The sequence below is a fragment of the Crocuta crocuta genome, unplaced genomic scaffold (genome assembly GCF_008692635.1).
Source record: "Crocuta crocuta isolate KB4526 unplaced genomic scaffold, BGI_CrCroc_1.0 scaffold6, whole genome shotgun sequence".
Lineage (NCBI taxonomy): Eukaryota > Metazoa > Chordata > Mammalia > Carnivora > Hyaenidae > Crocuta > Crocuta crocuta.
Genome location: NW_027531917.1, coordinates 5,802,158 through 5,820,642, shown reverse-complemented (window position 1 = coordinate 5,820,642; position 18,485 = coordinate 5,802,158). Strand labels below are relative to the sequence as shown.

Below are 18,485 nucleotides of genomic sequence, written 5' to 3'. Positions count from 1 at the left end.
TGTAATTATTTAAATAGAAATTATTGAAAATATAGCCCTATTATTCTATGTGGGAGAGTTGAGGATATGGTATAGACATGTATTTCCTGAGAAACAATCAGTTCTTGTTAGAAATTATCTCAAATAAGGATAATAATTGGTTGAGTACCCTCAGAGGCTCTCCAATGGGTGAAATGCATAGAGTTTTGGATACTGCTTTTGAGAGTTCACAGATTTTATTCTTTTCATCTTGTTTCACTGCTTATATTGAAAATGGTTAGTTTGTTTATTAAATGAGCTATGATGGGGCATCTGGATGACTCAGTTGGTTGAGTGTCTGGCTTCAGCTAAGGTGATGATCTAATGGTTCGTGAGTTCAAGCCCCAAATCAGGCTTGCTGCTGTCAGCCAGTCAGTTGAGAGGCTGCTTCAGATCATCTGTCCTCCTTTCTCTGCACCTCCCCCACTTGCACTCTCCAAAAAATAATTAAAAATAAAAATGAACTATTGCTGTCTTAAATCCAAGTGTAAAAGTCACATAAGACCCATGATTGCTAGAATGAAAAACATTTAGATGAATAATTGCATGTGTCTCTGTGAGATCATTGAATCACTACTATGTTTATCAGGGGTGTTTTGCAAAATTATAATAAGTTCCAAAGGAACTTAATGTTTCTTATGGACAATGTCCTCTCAATTTCAAGCTAGCAACTTGTAAATGAATATTCAGATACAGATTGTTTTTTTTTTAATTTTTAAAAAATGTTTTACTTATTTGTTTCTGAGAGAGAGAGAGACAGCATGTGCAGGGGAGGGTCATAGAGAGAAGGAGACACAGAATCTGAAAGAGGCTCCAGGCTCTGAGCTGTCAGCACAGAGCCCCACGCGGGTCTCGAACCCATGAACCATGAGATCATGACCTGAGCTGAAGTTGGACGCTCAACCAACTGAGTCACTCAGGTGCCCCCAGATATAGATTGTTTTTAAGTTTTCAATTCTTTCTTCATGGAAATGTATAGTAAATACTGAAGGCTATTAAGTGTCATAACTGTACTGTAGACTGAAGAAAGTAGTCATTCTGTTAGAAACTACTAATTGAAATTCAACCAATCTTGATTAAGTGACTCTATAGCCAATTAAAGTAAGAAACTGCACACAGAATGTGTTAAATAATCTTATTATAAATCACTGAAGGATGGTATTAAGAAATAAAATACATATTCACTATAGAAAATAGTTTATTATTTCCAGTATATGTTAATAGAAATGAGAAATTATGATGACTAACATGTTTTTCCAAAAAGGCTTTAAAATTACCATAGCTGTTTGTTTTTAATCTATTGAAAATTATCAGTTACTATACAAATAAAATACAATTACAATTTAAATTTATCATGTGGAATTATCAATATTAGATGTGTAACTACAGACAATACCAATTTATTTCAAGATACTTAAGGATTTTTATTAATTTTTTAAAAAAAGGATAAACAGGGGCACCTGGGTGGCTCAGTCGGTTAAGTGGCCGACTTTGACTCAGGTCATGATCTCGCAGTTCATGGATTCGAGCTCTGCATCAAGCTCTGTGCTGATAGCTCAGAGCTTGGACCCTGCTACGGATTCTATATCTCCCTCTCTCTCTGACCCTCCCCCACTCATGCTCTGTTTCTCTCTGTCTCAATAATAAAATAGAAACATTAATTTTTAAAATAAATAAATAAAAATTAAAAAAAAGATAAAGTTTTTCTATACAAATAAATGGCAGAATGCTCAATGTAGAAGTGAAGATAATCCAATGATCCAGCTCAGAGTAAAAGCTAAAGTGCTTAAAAGTCTTATAAAGGCTTTAGTTTTGCCCTTTCTTTTTCTGCCCTGTTACCTAGTGTACTTCCAGTGCCTATTCATTCTGTTCCTAAAATATACCTGTATACTCTGACTGAAGGTAATTTCTACTTACGTTTCCTCTTGGCAAGGTTCACTCTCTTACCTCCATCATATTGCTTAAATGTTACCACCTCAGGGGGCACCTGGGTGGCTCATTTGGTTGAACATCTGACTCTTAATTTGGGCTCTGGTCATGATCTCTTGGTTGTTGAGATCAAGCCCCAAGTCACTCTCTGCACTGACAGGGCAGACAGAACCTGCTTAGGATTCTCTCTCTCTGCCCTTCCCGTGCTCAGTCTGTCTGTCTGTCTGTCTCTGTCTCAAAATAAATAAGTAACCATTAAAAAAAAGCTATTACCACTTCAGTAAGGCTTTTTCTGGCTACCCTATGTAAAACTGCAAACCTTTTCTTTGTCTTCTTGCCTTAATTTTCCCATTGTACATTCTACCATATTTTTCAGTTTATTCATTTGTGATTTTTATTGTCCCTACTCTAAGTAAGCTCCATAAAAGCAAGATTTAGCTAGTTCACTGCTATATTCCCAGTGTCCAGAATAGTGCCTCATAAATATTCCTTGAATAAATCTATGGCCTTATATATGTCTATTTTCTATCAAATAGACATGTAAATATTTAACTGAATACTGCTGACTATATCTCAATTTGTGACAAATTGGATATGAAGGCAGGTGGGTAACCAGAGTGTGTCATCAGTCTAGTTATTTTGATCAGATAATGGGTGCTATTTTATATTCCTTAGAGTACCAGGAACTATTTAAATTGCTTTACATATATTAAATAACTTATGCTTTACAGCAACTCTATGAAACATGTACTATTATCGGCATCACTTTACAGATAAGGAAAACGGAGTTTACATTAAATAGCCCTTGGTCATATAATTAGTATGTGGGAAGGTAAGATTCATACTAGGACAGTTGGTATGTCCAGAACCTACATTCTTTTTTTAATGTTTATTTATTTTATTTATACTTACAGAGATAGAGTGCAAGCAGGGTAGGGGCAGAGGGAGAGGGAGAGAGAGAATCTTAAGCAGGCTCCATCAGATGGAACTTGATGTGGGGCTCAGTCTCACGATCATGAGATCATGACCTGAGCTGAAGTCAAGATTTAGTCGCTTAACTGACTGAGCCACCCAGGCACATCAAAACCTACATTTTTCTTACATTTTTTTTTAAAATTAAAGTTTATTTTTAAGAGAGAGAGAGACAGATTATGAGCAGGGGAGGGGCAGAGAGCGAGAGAGACATAGATTCTGAAGCAGGCTCCAGGCTCTGAGCTGACAGCAACAAGCCCAACGTGGGGCTAGAACTCACAAGCCATGAGATCATGACCTGAGCCAAAGCCAGACACGTAACCAACTGAGCCACCCAGACACCCCTTACAATTTTAATGTTTATTTATTTTTGAGACAGAGACAGAGCATGAGTTGGAGAGGGACAGAAAGAGAGGGAAACACAGAATCCAAAGTAGGCTCCAGGCTCTGAGCTGTCAGAGCTGTCAGCCCCGACATGGGGCTCCAACCCACAAACTGTGAGATCATGACCTGAGCTAAAGTTGGATGCTCAAACTGATGGAGCCACCGAGGCGCCCCTACATTCTTAATCAGAGGTTCATGCTTAAAATTCTGCTGCATTGTTGGTTTGAATAGCTTCATTTGTATCATTTTTATTAATGTTTCTTTGCTAGAACAGAAAATTTCAGAAGTAGTCATATCTGCTTAGCCACTGTGGTTTTATAATCACTTAATTTTTTTCCTTCTTGCAGTGGGATGCCATCACTGAAATGGATGAACATAATAGGCCCATTCACACATACCAGGTATGCAATGTAATGGAACCAAACCAAAACAACTGGCTTCGCACAAACTGGATCTCCCGTGATGCGGCTCAGAAAATTTATGTGGAAATGAAGTTTACATTAAGGGATTGTAACAGCATCCCATGGGTTTTGGGGACTTGCAAAGAAACATTTAATCTCTATTATGTGGAATCAGATGAGTCCCATGGAATTAAATTCAAGCCAAGCCAGTATACAAAGATTGACACAATTGCTGCTGATGAAAGTTTTACCCAGATGGATTTGGGTGATCGTATCCTGAAGCTAAACACGGAAATTCGTGAGGTGGGTCCTATAGAAAGGAAAGGATTTTATCTGGCTTTTCAGGACATTGGGGCATGCATTGCCTTGGTCTCCGTCCGTGTTTTCTACAAAAAGTGCCCCTTCACTGTTCGTAACTTGGCTATGTTTCCTGACACCATCCCAAGGGTTGATTCTTCTTCTTTGGTTGAAGTAAGGGGCTCTTGTGTGAAGAGTGCAGAAGAGCGAGACACTCCTAAACTATACTGTGGAGCTGATGGAGATTGGTTGGTTCCTCTTGGAAGGTGTATCTGCAGTACAGGATATGAAGAAATTGAAGGTTCTTGTCACGGTAAGAAAGAAACATTCAAATAATTTATCATGCATTTAATGATGTTTTGAAAAGGTAAATTGTTATACATTTATTTTCAAATAATACATTTTCAAATACTATTACTGGTAGAATTAATTGTGGAATAAATTATTAACTATAGGATAGTTTCTTATTACTTTTCCTCCCAGAGAGGATATATGAAAATATAAAATAAATTTTATACCATGACAAGTGTTTCTCCATATTGAATTTGGCAAACTAGTTAAACTATATGAATGGCTGTACTTACCTAATTTTTATAAAGGAAAGTAACATTAATAGCAGCAACAAAAAATCAAAAAGATTCAAAATGAACATTTGCTGAACTTTCATGTTTTGATGCCTTGTAGAGAATGTGGCATTTAAAGATAGTTTGAAAATAATTTTCTCATGCTTATGTGTAGTAATTATATAGTACATAGAGAAGATGAAATTATATTTAAATATGATAAATTCACATATATGTTTCAAAAACATATAGGATAGTTTATGCAAATGTGTTTGGTGATTGAGTAGTGGCTACATCAGAGCTTAATTTCTGTTTTGCTACTATTAAATACAATTTCCTTCATATAACAAATTACCTTTTATTTGTTTTAATAGTAATATTTTTGTAAAATCTGTCTGGGAATATTGACACAACCAAGGGTAATTAAGTTAGAACTGTACCTTTCACATTGTTATGATAATAAAATACCTATAATTTTCAAGGTGGAACATTTTTTTCTTTATATGTGAATAATTCTGTAAGGACTTATTAATCCAATAATTTATACATTGAAAATTTTTACAAAGAGATTAATTGTGTTTGGATTAAGGTCTTATAATGAAAACACAAATATAGAAATAAAATTATGGTAGATAAGTGTTAACTGAGTACAAATATTTCCCTCTTAATGGTAAATGATTTATAAGTTTGTTTATTTCTTTGTTAGTGCCATATTGTTGTTCTTTAAAAAGGATGAGAATAAATAAGAAAAAACATGCTTGTATGCATATAAGGGTTATGGGAAATATATGTGAATTTTTAAAGGTTTTATCTATTTATAAAACACTTGGGTTCTTGAATGTTGAAAAGTTCACTAATTCTAGTCAATTGTAATGATTATATTTGGTTATTTAAAAATATTAATATTTGTATAGAATCTGTGGTACATTTTTTATAAAGCCTGAAGCAGGTGTCCTCCACTATTTATTAAAAGGTGTTTCATTGAAGTTTATTAGTATAGATTTAATTCAAAGTTTTTATTCACCCATAACAAGGATTTAGAATGGAATAGTCAGAAATGATTCTTTGAAGGAACTTTATAAAACATTTCTATATGTTGGAAAATAAACTGAAGAAAGATTAATATATATGAATAATCAGTGGGATTAAGAGGATAATAAGTACAGAGGATACTCATACTAACCATGTACTTTTACCATGTTTTAAATTAGGAAGAAGCTGGGAATTCATTGGTTAAAATAAAGATTTTAAAATATCTAAAGAGTATTCCTCAGGATTTATGTGATTAGCTTTGATTAAATATTTGTATTTTTATGGCATTAATCACAGAAAAAAGGTAATGTCAATTATTGATGGCTAGATTTTTTTTAGTTAATACATTTACTTTGTGAGTTTTATCCTTATTTATATACCTTAAAATTCTTTCAGTTGTTAGATAAGGATGATTTTGGACAAATGATATCATTATCAGCTTATGTAGAGCTACTCCTAGATTCATCTACTTTATGGCTTGTTATCTTTATTTTAACTTATTTGATTGTAGAAACATGAGAGAATGGATATAATACAATGTTCATCATCTTGTAGTGGATGGAAGAAATTGGAAGAATTAAGCTTGAATTCTAAATCCATGGCTTATTAACTTTGAAATCACAGTTGCCTTATCCATAAATAAAGTAGCAGTTTTGTAATCAACTCATGGCAAAGTATGGAGAAATATTAAAAACATGCACATATGCTTGGTTCCAATTAAATACAATACATTACTATTTAAAAGCACAGGGGAAGTCAGCTACGTCATTTTTGGATAGAGGTATCTTATACTACCACCAGTTTCCATTTTAGAGTGCTTATTTAAGTGTTTTGATGCATTGTATTGCCCTTTTATTAACTTTGGTAATAAATTTTATTAGATTCTGTTGCTATCTGTCAACAACTTATTTTACAACCAAATCATTGAAGTACATGTAAACTAAATGGTAAATTAATTGGGACTTACATGAATAAAACCATAGCTCAAGTAAGTATATGGTCACATATATAATGTATATGTATGTGTATATATATATGTGTGTGTGTATATGCATTCACACACACATNATTAACTTTGGTAATAAATTTTATTAGATTCTGTTGCTATCTGTCAACAACTTATTTTACAACCAAATCATTGAAGTACATGTAAACTAAATGGTAAATTAATTGGGACTTACATGAATAAAACCATAGCTCAAGTAAGTATATGGTCACATATATAATGTATATGTATGTGTATATATATATGTGTGTGTGTGTATATGCATTCACACACACATACACACAGTTAATTTGAGCTAATAACATTTTTTAGTACTTCTCTGTTAATCACTTCTGGTAGGTTGGTAGAGATAAATACTGATAAACCTTATGTTTTAGTTATCTATTGTTACTGAGAGATAAAACAACCCACAATTTATTAGCTCAAAACCACACTGATTTATGATTTCTCAGGGCTCAGTTGGTTAATTCTTTTGCTGTAGGGTAAGCAGAGGTCAGTAATGCAGCTAAAGTCGGCTATTGAGGTTGACCAGAGTTGGAATGTCTAAGATGACCTCTTAGCTTCCAGAGTTTCTTTCTGTATGGGGTCCCATCATTTAAGAATCTAGTCTAAGATTTTTTATAATACAGTGGCTACCATAAGAGAGAGTTTTTCACATGGCCAGATAAAGAGTGGGTATATGAGGGGAATTTTAGAAGGGGGTGTTTACTGGAAGTATGTTTATAGGGAGTTAGCAATGTGACAGTATACTACAGTCCAGTCTCTGGATTCTCAAGATGAGTGTTCATCCTTCATGCACACAACCTCACACACTGTCCCAAACATTTACTCCATTGTGGCATCATGCTGGAGTCCAGAAGAGCACTCTTAAAAACAGTTCCAGATGTAAATGAAGATTTATAGCTCAAGTTCCTCTTGATCTGGAGAAATAAGAACTAAAAAGATAAATTAACACTCCTCACACAACACATGGGATAGGGACAGGAAAATTGTAAAAGATTTCCCATTCCTAAAGGCTGGGAACACAGCTGTTACTGGTCCATTGTGATTTTGAAGTACAACTGGATGTTGTCAGGATCCCTTATAATAAGGGGAGGGAATGTTCTTTTTAATTTTTTTTTATTTTTTTAATGTTTTATTTATTTCTGAGAGAGAGAAAGAGACAGCGTGAGCAGGGGAGGGTCAGAGAGATAGGGAGATACAGAATCTGAAACAGGCTCCAGGCTCTGAGCTGGCAGTCAGCACAGAGCCTCCAGGCTCTGAGCTGGCAGTCAGCACAGAGCCCGGCATGGAGCTCAAACCCACAAACCGTGAGATCATGACCTGAGCCAAAGTCAGATGCTTAACTGACTGAACCACCCAGGTGCCCCATGTGGTTCTTAGTTTCATTCAGTGGTTCTTGGCTCTGCCCTCTGAGTTATTCCCTCCCCCCTTCTCTCCCTCCCTTCCTTCCTTCCGTCTCCTGTCTCTGTTTATTTTTATCCTCGTTATTTATAAGAATTATTTATGTGTCTGTTTTTCCAGGGCTTTCAGATAAAAGAGGAGTATTTTAAAATCATGTTTGTAATTAAGGGTAAAAAATTTATTGGTATGAATGAACATAAGGCACTGAGAACCAAGCTCTGTTGATAGTTTAAGCTGGATACTATTGGTACACCTGTGGAGTGCTCTGTGTCCTCTCATTTCTGTGAAACAGGAAAGTTTTCTTCAGGGAGGGTTACAGTAGATCTGGTTGCTTTAGATCTGGAAAGCCTTAAAAATATCTTTATTCCTCATTTATTTATAAGTCAGGATGCTAAATTACTGAGAACAGAGTATTATTCCCCAGGTCCACACAGTAACGAACACCAGACTAAGATCTACAGTCTAAATATATTTTAGTCCGGTCTTTGTGTTTTCCCTCCCTACTTCCATCCTGTCTCCCATTCCTGTTTTCTCTTTCTTTCTCTTTCTCTTTGATTTCTTCATTCCAGGCACCCATACCCTTATCTTGATGATTTAACTTTTCCTGCCTGTCCACCAGTATAGAGGAGCCCTAAGTTATTATTGATCATTCATTAGGGCCTTTTTTTCCCTGCATTTATATTTTGGAATCTGAGATGAGCACAGTTAGAACAGTATCTACATATCTATTCTGAAATTCATGCTATTGAGAATGATGGACAAATGTATAAACTTACCTGGAGCTTTGCTGTGATAAATAGGAAAAATTATAATGAGGTTTTAGGGATTCTGATAATTTACTTGAATGGATTTGAGAACTTTTGGTCTGCTATATAACAAAAACACAATAGGCTGGTTTAAAACAGAATTAATCTATGTTTACTCATACTATCAATATTTTATCAATGATGTGTATTTATTTGCATTTAAATAATTTATCATTTTATTTTATCCTCAAAGTTATGCTACTGAATATGTGAACATGTGATTCATTTTTCTGTAATATTGTTAAGGCATATCTTGATCCAAATCCTAGAAGCATAAAGGGGAGAGTTTCTTTTATCCTTGCTATCAATCAGGTTTAAATAGATGTAAATATTATATTAAGCAGATATGCTAAAATATAAAGCCAAACACAGTCATTTAGGTTATTCTGTTATATTTAGTAGGCAGAATTTTATTCTTGGCTCAAATCTCAACTTATTTTTCATAACTATTTTAAGTTTATCTCATAGATTTATAATTAAAACTATCATGCTTAGGCATATTGATGTCACATTTTATTTTTTTTAATTGTCTTAATTTATTCCACAAAAGATTTGAATAAAAAATAATGGTAATTCATGAAGCATTAATTTACGTCAAATAGTCTTTCACTGCATATCTCTAAGAAAATTTTAACACTATGGAAGAAATAATTAGAAACAATTAACATGATAAATTGAATGCAATTTTTGTTCAGTTGTGAGTTTTGAAGTGACATGAATTTCTAATAAATTCCTCTTAGATATTAATTTAAAATAAATCTAAGACAGTGATACTTGTACTGTTAGTACTTGTGATAGAGTTCAGGCTTCTACGCTTATATATACACACACACTGCAAGGATATGTTCTTCCAACTTTTAATTTGTTAAATGATGTAATTTAACAAAATAACACTTGAGTATGGAATAAAAGTTCTGAAACACTGAGAATTAAAAAAAAAATTCTTCCTCTTTCTACATACATGCTTTTATTTATGTATTTTTCTCTAGTGCTGCTTTAAAATTCAAGAGGAAAGGATGCTGGCAGTTCTCAGACTATTGTGTTATTGTTCACTGAGTGAATGGGATATACAGGGCCTTTGGTGACATACATAGCTATTGATTTGATCTCCTGAAGAGTGTTGTTATTAAGGCTTCATGGCTCTGTCCTCTGCTGCAGTTCAGAAACATTTATGCTCTGTGTTTATAATCTTCTGTCTAATCATGTTATCAGAGATGATTGTGGGAGCAGAGAGCATAAAGAAATTTTGAGACACCAGGATTTGCTGACATTAAATAAGGGGGTTTGAGGACATGATGGAAACTAAAAGGTGAGATTGGGATCAGAAAAAAAGGGCATACTTATTGGCCCCAATAGTATTTTCACTTTCTAAAGGTTCTCTAAACTAAATATAAACTCTTAACAATATAACCTTCAATTCCAAATAAAGCTGCTTTTTCATGAAGCAATTCCTGACTTTCATCCCAGCTTGAGAAGAATATGAAATCAAGAGGCTCCAAGGAGTCTAAAAATAGAAGGTATTCTTTCCAAGAAAGAGTAAAGTTAAATAATTATATTTTGTTCTTTTCACAATTTTAAAAATAGGTTAAAGCATAACCTGGCTTGAAATGATCATTTTTAGTATATGATTTTTAACTAAATTTTAACTTCAAATTTAGTACCTATTTTACTCTCTGCTGACTTGAATGCTATAATTCCTATTTCTATAGGGGCTATCCTCAATTTTAAAAACAAATCCTTTCTTAATGCATATATATTTTTAAAAAGATAAAATTATTTAACATTTCTATTTGCTTTTCAAAAATAGTATGCCATGCCACGCACTGAAATTGCTACTAATCTTAAAATTTTAGTTCTACATTTTAAAAAATAAAATTAATAGGTTTATAAAGTCAACACTTAGATACACCAAGATATATTAAGTTTTTATACTTGCTAATTTTTTCTATTATTATCTCCTCTTACTTGGATTCATTATTCTGTTTGCTGTAGTATATTTTTGATAGATCTTTTGGCAATGGACTATAAGTATTTAAACTCTTCATTTAGTGGATATTTAAAAATATATTTATTTTAACCTCCGTTTTCAAATATTATCTACTTGGATACAGAATACTGGGTTACTATTATATATCCTCAACATTCTGAAAATAGTATTTCCCTGTCCATGAGAATCTATTGAAGCTGTAGTTGCTAATGTTCTTCTGACTAATTCTCATTACTTGGGTAGTTATAAGTTCCATATATTTGGTTTTCAGTTACATTATGATGCAACTGGTGTGCATATATTTTTTCCTGCTTTGCATTTAAAAAAGTAATTTTTAATGTTTATTTATTTTTAAGAGAGAGGGAAGCAGACCATCAGTGGGGTAGGGGCAGAGAGAGGAAGACACAGAATCCAAAGCAGGCTCCAGGCTCTGAGTGGTCAGCATAAAGTCAGATGCTTGAACTCGAGAGCCAAGAGATCATGACCTGAGCCAAATTCAGATGCTCAACTGACTGAGCCACCCAGGTGCCCCATGCTTTCCACTTTTTTAAATTAAGAAAATGTGTGTTTGCATTATATTCTTATGTTCTCTATTTCTAGAATATCTATTAGGTATTTTTTAGAGACTTTCAATAGTATCATCTTTGTGATTTTTAAAATATTTAATATCAACCTTAGCACTGATTGCTAGGTTAAGAATTTTCACTCTGACTATACCTAGTTAAGTTTATGTCATCTATTAAATTATCTTTATCTTCACTAGCTTTTGCTATTCATTTTTTAAAAAAAATTACTTGTTATTTTTTTATTTCTGCCTGCTGTTTCATATTTTTACTTTTACAGATTCTTTATGGATCTTAGTCACATGAAATTAATTTTGAGAGAATTTGAGTCTAAATTATTCTTCTGATCTTAGTGTATTGGTTACATTTTTAAGCATTAGTGTCTTTTTTTTTCTAGAATTGTTACTTGTAGTGCTGCTTTCTATTTCTCTGTCTTTTTTTTTCTTCAATGAGGAAGTTTTGTAGTTGGGCTAATTCTGCTCCATGAGGCTTTATATAAAGCAAACTTAAAAGCACTAATAAATTTAGCAAAGAATTCATGTTAGTATTCTTGGTTGATAGGAGTTCCACTCAATGCAGTGAGTGATTCAGAAATCCAGCCTTCTTGCGTGTAGGGGATCAACCATCTCTTAAGAGTTTGCAGTTATCTGTGCCTAAATTGCAGTAGGAGATTGGAGGAGGAACATGTGCTTTTTAACTAACTCAGATATGAAGAGATACATCATTTCACATACCAGCAGTATGAACTGCTTATATAGTCACACCTAGCTGGAAATAGAGGTAAGATGTTGTTAAGTGATGTAGTAGTTACTTTCCAAAAATGATTCTCTATTATAGAAGAGGAAGCCCCAGGTTTTGTAGATACTTGGTCACCTCTGTGACGGTCTACTACTTTATCTACAAAATGTGTATGCTCATCCTCATATATCTGGTAACGCGAAGTTTTCTCCACTAGGTTCAAATATGTCTTGTCAACTTATGACCAACAGATTGAATGAAAAGCTACCTATGCCTAACATAAAATATACAATAGTTGAAATAAATAGAAAACTCCCATTAAAAAAGAATAAACACAGCCATAGTCATGATGGATAGGTATTGTGAAGAACCTCAGAACAGATCTGGACACATGAGTTCACTGGGACGTTCTTACCCATTGTTCTCAAAGACCATTGACTCCACTGTGAGCTTCTTTTATCATCCTGACAATTTCTGAAGTAGTTATTGGTGGCTGAATAGTTTTCATACCTGTTTTATGATAATGTTTTGAGAGCTTCAGGATCATATCATAGACCACATTTGTTGGCAATAAAATTTCCTAAAAGCAAAGTAGACTTTTATTCTGTCAATCCATTGTGCCAGAAACTACACAGAAGTCTACATTCAGAGTTCTTTCTAGGACATAGTTTTCAAGTGTGTCTTACTTATTAATGTATCTACTTGCTTCATTATTCATATGCTTTGTTAACCTAATGGCAACTAAGTTGAGATCATTATAAAATAGGGGTGGGTAGTTCTTAGACATAGGTCTGAGTCTTTTTGTTTATGGCGTCTTAATATATTTTTGGTGCTCAAGCTGTCGTTTTTAATTTGTCTCCATGCGATGGGGCAGAAGTGATCTTTTATAATTCTGAAAGCACTAAAGTTCTATACTCTTCATTCCTTTTCTTTTAAACTTTCAATCCAGCCAGTATTGCTTGAGGTCATCTGTTCCTGGAAATATCTTGTTAGATGCATCTAGTTTCAGACAACACAAAGAAATAAGTACTTTACCTGCCTTCCAAGTTATTGCTGGTAAAATTTTACCAAGAAACATACTATTATGTAATGTGGTCTTCCATCAGTGTAGTGTCCTATTATAATTTTACACATCACTTGCCTTCTGACTTTAAACTTATGTCACATGTTTTAGGTTTTTGTTTTGGGTATATCCCAGTTGAAGAGGATATATATATATGTGTGTATGTTTGTGTGTGTGTATGAGGAGATGATAGATAGATAGATAGATGGATATTTAAAAGCTGATAAAACAAAATTCCAAATTCTAGAGTCTAACATATAGTTTATTTTTAATTTACATTAGAACCCAAAGTGTTCCTGGTTGTTGCCAATTTTCCTTCATACAAAGATTAGGAGAATTATACCATTTTCACTTGTACCTTCATTATCACATACGGCCTTATAGTCCTCTGTATCCAATAAGTGGAAGAAAGAAGAACATATACAGTGCATACCTTTCTCTTAAAAGTTTTGGCATACGAGTGACTTACAAATTTTACCTATAGTTACCACACTTATAAAAATTATATAATCCGTAGAGTAAAAGCTTTTCAGTGTGAACTTTAATATTAAGCTATGTATGTCCAATAAGTATAATCAGTATTTTTTTCATCAACAGATAAGCAGAAGCTATGTAACACTGTTACATTAAACCAGATATAAACTGAACTAATTATACTAAATTACATTAAAAGAAAAGTTATTGTATATATCCAAACCTTATTCTCTTTTGATGGAAAAAAATAGTATTCAACTATTTTGAAGAAGGGGGTGATTATTTCTACATAGCATCCACAAGTAACAGAGAACATTCAGGATAAACCCTCCACTGGAATATTATGTAGTACATCGAAGACATAATGGCAGCATTTTACCAGAGAAAAAAAAAAGATCTCACTTTTATAGAAATATAATAATAAAATATTGTATTTGTTAAATCTTTACATAATTCAGAATATATCATATTCTAAGCATCATAACAACTATATATAAAATACATCTTAAAATTTGGGAATAGTTTCTTATTAAAACTTTTTCATTATATATTCATAGCTAGCTTTGGAAGTACAGAGGTATGATTGACTATTCTCTATATGAACAAAAGTGTAGTAATTTGCATTTTCAGATATTTACATATTTAAACTCTAGGGAAGTGTATTTGAAAGGACAGCAAAATTGTAAGAAAAACAAGCATTAAAGGAAAAACGATGCAGAAAAAGGAGTGGGTGAAACAATGTAGAATAGGGTATCTGTTATAAATACATTTAACATGTTTATTTGGTTTAAGAAATCTTGTGATCCTTTGTGAGAAAAGCATTCTTGATTTCATTTAAAATAACAGTTACTATAAGTACCTAGGAGTTAGTGATAAATACACATTGTGATGACATTGGAGGACATTAATATTTTTGAGTCCTTTGAAATAATGACAGAATTAAAGAGATCACTGATGTTCTCAGTTATGCATATGGCCTTTTTAAGAAGTAAGTTTTGTTTTGTACTTGCTTTTTTCCTTTTTTACATATAATAGTATACAGTAAAATATTTTAGTATTAGAAATAGCTTTCTATCATGATTCTGTATGAACAGTAAACTTTGATGAGCAGTTACTATTTTCAATCTGAGCTGAGGACAAACTATCTGTTTTCAGAATGAGTTCCAATAAATAAGGGATATAGTATTTAGTCTCAGTTTTACACGGAACTGTAGAGTGGTGATAAATTTAAAGGGATGGAGATTCCGATTGCCAGTTGCTGTATAGCAGGACTATCACCATATAAAGAAGCATGCAATACCAAAATTGATGGGAACTCTGGGAGCATAAAAACAAGCTCTGCTTTATCTTCAACAGTGGACAGGGAAAAGGCGTGATTTATTCCTATTATTTGACAACATCAAAAGTGACTGCTATAAAAAGTCATGAAAACCTCTAGGAAGAGGTTTCTTCCTGTTTCTTTGGACAGAGATAAACAACCATTGTTTTGGATAGTATTCTTTAAATAGAATCACTGTAATGACTAATACCTTATTTCTTTGTTTTATTTCTATTCTTGTTTTAAAGTTAACTACTATTCAGGGCAGATTGTTTTTTTTACCCTATCACAGTGAAAAAGGTTATATTCTTTATCTCCATGTTGACCAATTAAATATTTTTAACAAAATTAATTGTAAAAATTTTAATTGATAAAACTTTGAAATGACAATAAATATGGATTATGTGAGACTTTTTTGAAGATTTTTAAAGTTAATTTACTAATTGCATCATGACCAATAGCATACTCTTCTTAAAGTTTAATTACATGTGGCTATATTCACAAGTAATTTCAGATTGCTTAATGTGAATGAATTTGCCAGGCATATGAAATACTGTATTTAATCTTATACTTTTCAAAATTATTCTGTAAATTTCATATATTAGTTAGATTATATTTTTATTTACGATAGTTGCTAAATATTTAAAAATTTCTCTGGCATCTATTAAAGGAACTATAAAATTCCTCTATAAACCTTTGATGAGATATGTTGTAACAATATATTTCCTTAGATGACCCATCTTTGATTCAATAAAGTAATTTGGTATCAGTGCATTTATTTAATATCTAATTATATATTTCTCTTACATTTTTAAAAAATTAGCCAGTGGATATTCTAATGCATTGAAGTATAAATGTGTTTTGAGTGATGTAAAAAGAATAGAATAATTCTTAGATGAGGAAGTGTGTTTGCAAATGAGAAACTTAAATATTTGGAAGATATAAATGTTAATTTAGAATCAAAACAAATCAAAATTCTGATTCATCATTGTTTTAGCTACTTTGAACTCAGTAAAAATGATTATAAATGTTATATGAAATAAGTGGAATGAAATGTGGATTATTTGAAAAAAACAGTAAAGGTGAGCAAGAACCTTGACAAATATTAAAATATATTCATGAAAAAATATTTAAAATATGTAGTATTAACCCCCAAATAAAAATATTTGTCAGTGATACCAAGGAGAAAGGGAAAGAAATAGACTAAATTGCATGAAATAATTTAATTTGTGGTAAAATAGAGATCACTAATGGGGAAAAATATATGGATTATTTAATAAAGTGGTTTTTACTTAATAAGGGTTGAGACTGGGGAGGGAAGAGCAGAAATGATTTGGGTGTAGGGCCATCACTACCACCTCTTACTAAGTCCTAGAGGAATTACCTTAACTGTTGAGGTAATCTTTCTTCAGAATGTGTGTAGTTAACCTCCACTGTACCTTAGTTTAGGGAACTATGCGAACAACAGCAATGACACAGAGAATTTCTTGCTGCAATAAAATGAAGCCTAAGGCAAAGTTAACAATTTTTTACTAACTAAAAATGCTAATTTGTAAGATACAAATTAGAATTTTCATGGAAATTCATAACTATAATGAAATAGTAATTTTTGAAGAATTAAAAAAAGGCAAAAGAGAAACATTACTAAAGTATTAAAGGATGAGACTTTACAGTCAAGATTGTTTTTGTTTTTCATTTGTTTTTTAAAGAAGGCATTATCTAGGTATTAAACATGGAGTTTGGTCAATCAAAGGAAAATCATAGACTATTTTTGGTATTGTTAAAGAAAAACTAATCAGACACTGTTAAAGAACTAGAAGGCAGACATTATTTAGGGGGACTACTACAAAGGAGTTTTGGAGTAGAGGAGAGGAAATGAGCTCAATTCTGATTTCAACAAGGTAGAGGCGGAATTTATGGCCAAGGAGTAGGGTAGGGGTCAGTGGTTGGAAAATTATTAAGTGGAAACATCAGAGGTAGGGGATGATTCTGGCTGGACTGACCTGATAGGATTCTTGCTAATGGCAGAGTAGGGTGAGCGGATGTCAGGAGATAAGGAAGTGGCCAAATATTGAAGTTGAGGTATTCTCTCTAAACTTAAGACTTAGCAACATTCTTGTTAAAACTAGACTTTACATGAATAGAAACAAAAGCCCATAGTTGGGTGTAGGTGAGCAGAGGGCTTAAAGAAGCCCGTCTAAAAGTTTGGTCAAGGAGACACTCTGCCAGTATCATGTAATACCCTATAGCAAAACGTGGCAAAATGTAGCCTGCTTGCTATCCCAGCCTGATTTTGTAAATAAAGTTTTTTGGAGAATACCCAACACTTTTTATTTACGTATTATGTGTCACTGCCTTTGATCCACGAGAGCAGAATTGAGTAGTTGATTCAGATAACATATGGCCCATAAACCTAAAATAATTTGTTTGTTTTTTGTTATAGGTAATGTTTGCTAACCTCTTTCTTATAGGCAGATTAAAGCATATCTGAGAAATATGAATAAAATTATCAAACTTGTTCTTTCTGTTACTGAAATGCAAGTTCAGCTGCCCGTCATTTGAAAGGCCAGTACTCAAGAGATGAGTTTTGACTGGAAAGGAATATCAGTTTTATTCAGTATGCTGGCGACATCAGGGCGAAGACTAAAGGCCCACTATGAGATTTCTGCCTGGCCCAGTGGATTTTAAATGAGTTTAGGATAGTTAATCCATAAAGGGAGTACACTATAGTGTACTGGTCTATAATATTTCTTGGTTATGTGCAGGCTCCATCAATGCCAGCTACAGACATTATCTCAGTGCTTGTAGGTTGTGCAAGGGGGTCTGGTTCCTTAGTGCCTGTGAGTTGTGCAGAGGTGCTCTGTTCTTTCTAGGAAAGAATGCATGATCTATAGAAACACAAAGAAAGGTTAGTTAATCAATCACCTGAGCTAAGGGTGCTTGCTAAAGCTTAAAGATTACTAGGTTGGCCAAAGAGGCTTAAGCCACTTCATTTTGAGCTAATTATTAGGGTGTAAGATTTTTGCATTTAAACATAGAATAAAACCTCTGGTGGAACTATTTTCCTCCAAAGTTAGACATTTTTTTATTCAATAACTTATTAAAGCATCTGTGCTAAGGAATATAATTTCAAAAGTGTTCAGTGGAGGATTTCATATTGATTATTTTTGGAAAACAAGATTTTTATTAAATATCTGAGAGAAAGGACCAGTTGGTTAAAATATGGGTTTGTGTATGTTTTCATTAGAGGAGTATTAGTTCAGTGCTATTTGCATCTAAGACCTTTCTCAAGGACTCTCTTTGATCCTAGCTTGTTAATTCTTACTCAGTAATATCTTGACTAGTTCCCATACTAGACACTGAAAATGTGTTTGTTAAAAACTGGCAAGTTGATTGTTTGCCTTCTTTGTGTAAAATAATATGCAGGATCAAATGATAAGTAAAAATCAGATTGTCTTTTACTTAGAAATTACAAGAAAACAGGCTTTATGTGAACTATAAAATATAATTTCCAAAGGGTTCCCATTTTT

General features: G+C 33.0%; 1 protein-coding gene across 3 annotated transcripts in view; it reads left to right on the top strand.

Moving 5' to 3' along the window:
* Nucleotides 1-18,485, top strand: part of LOC144240513 (ephrin type-A receptor 6) — an 877,144-nt gene that overhangs the window by 187,145 nt on the left and 671,514 nt on the right. For all 3 annotated transcript variants that reach the window (XM_077774886.1, XM_077774885.1, XM_077774887.1), the window contains exon 4: nt 3,651-4,314. In XM_077774886.1, coding sequence (XP_077631012.1) covers nt 3,651-4,314 — 664 coding nt within the window. The remainder of the gene's footprint in view (nt 1-3,650; nt 4,315-18,485) is intronic.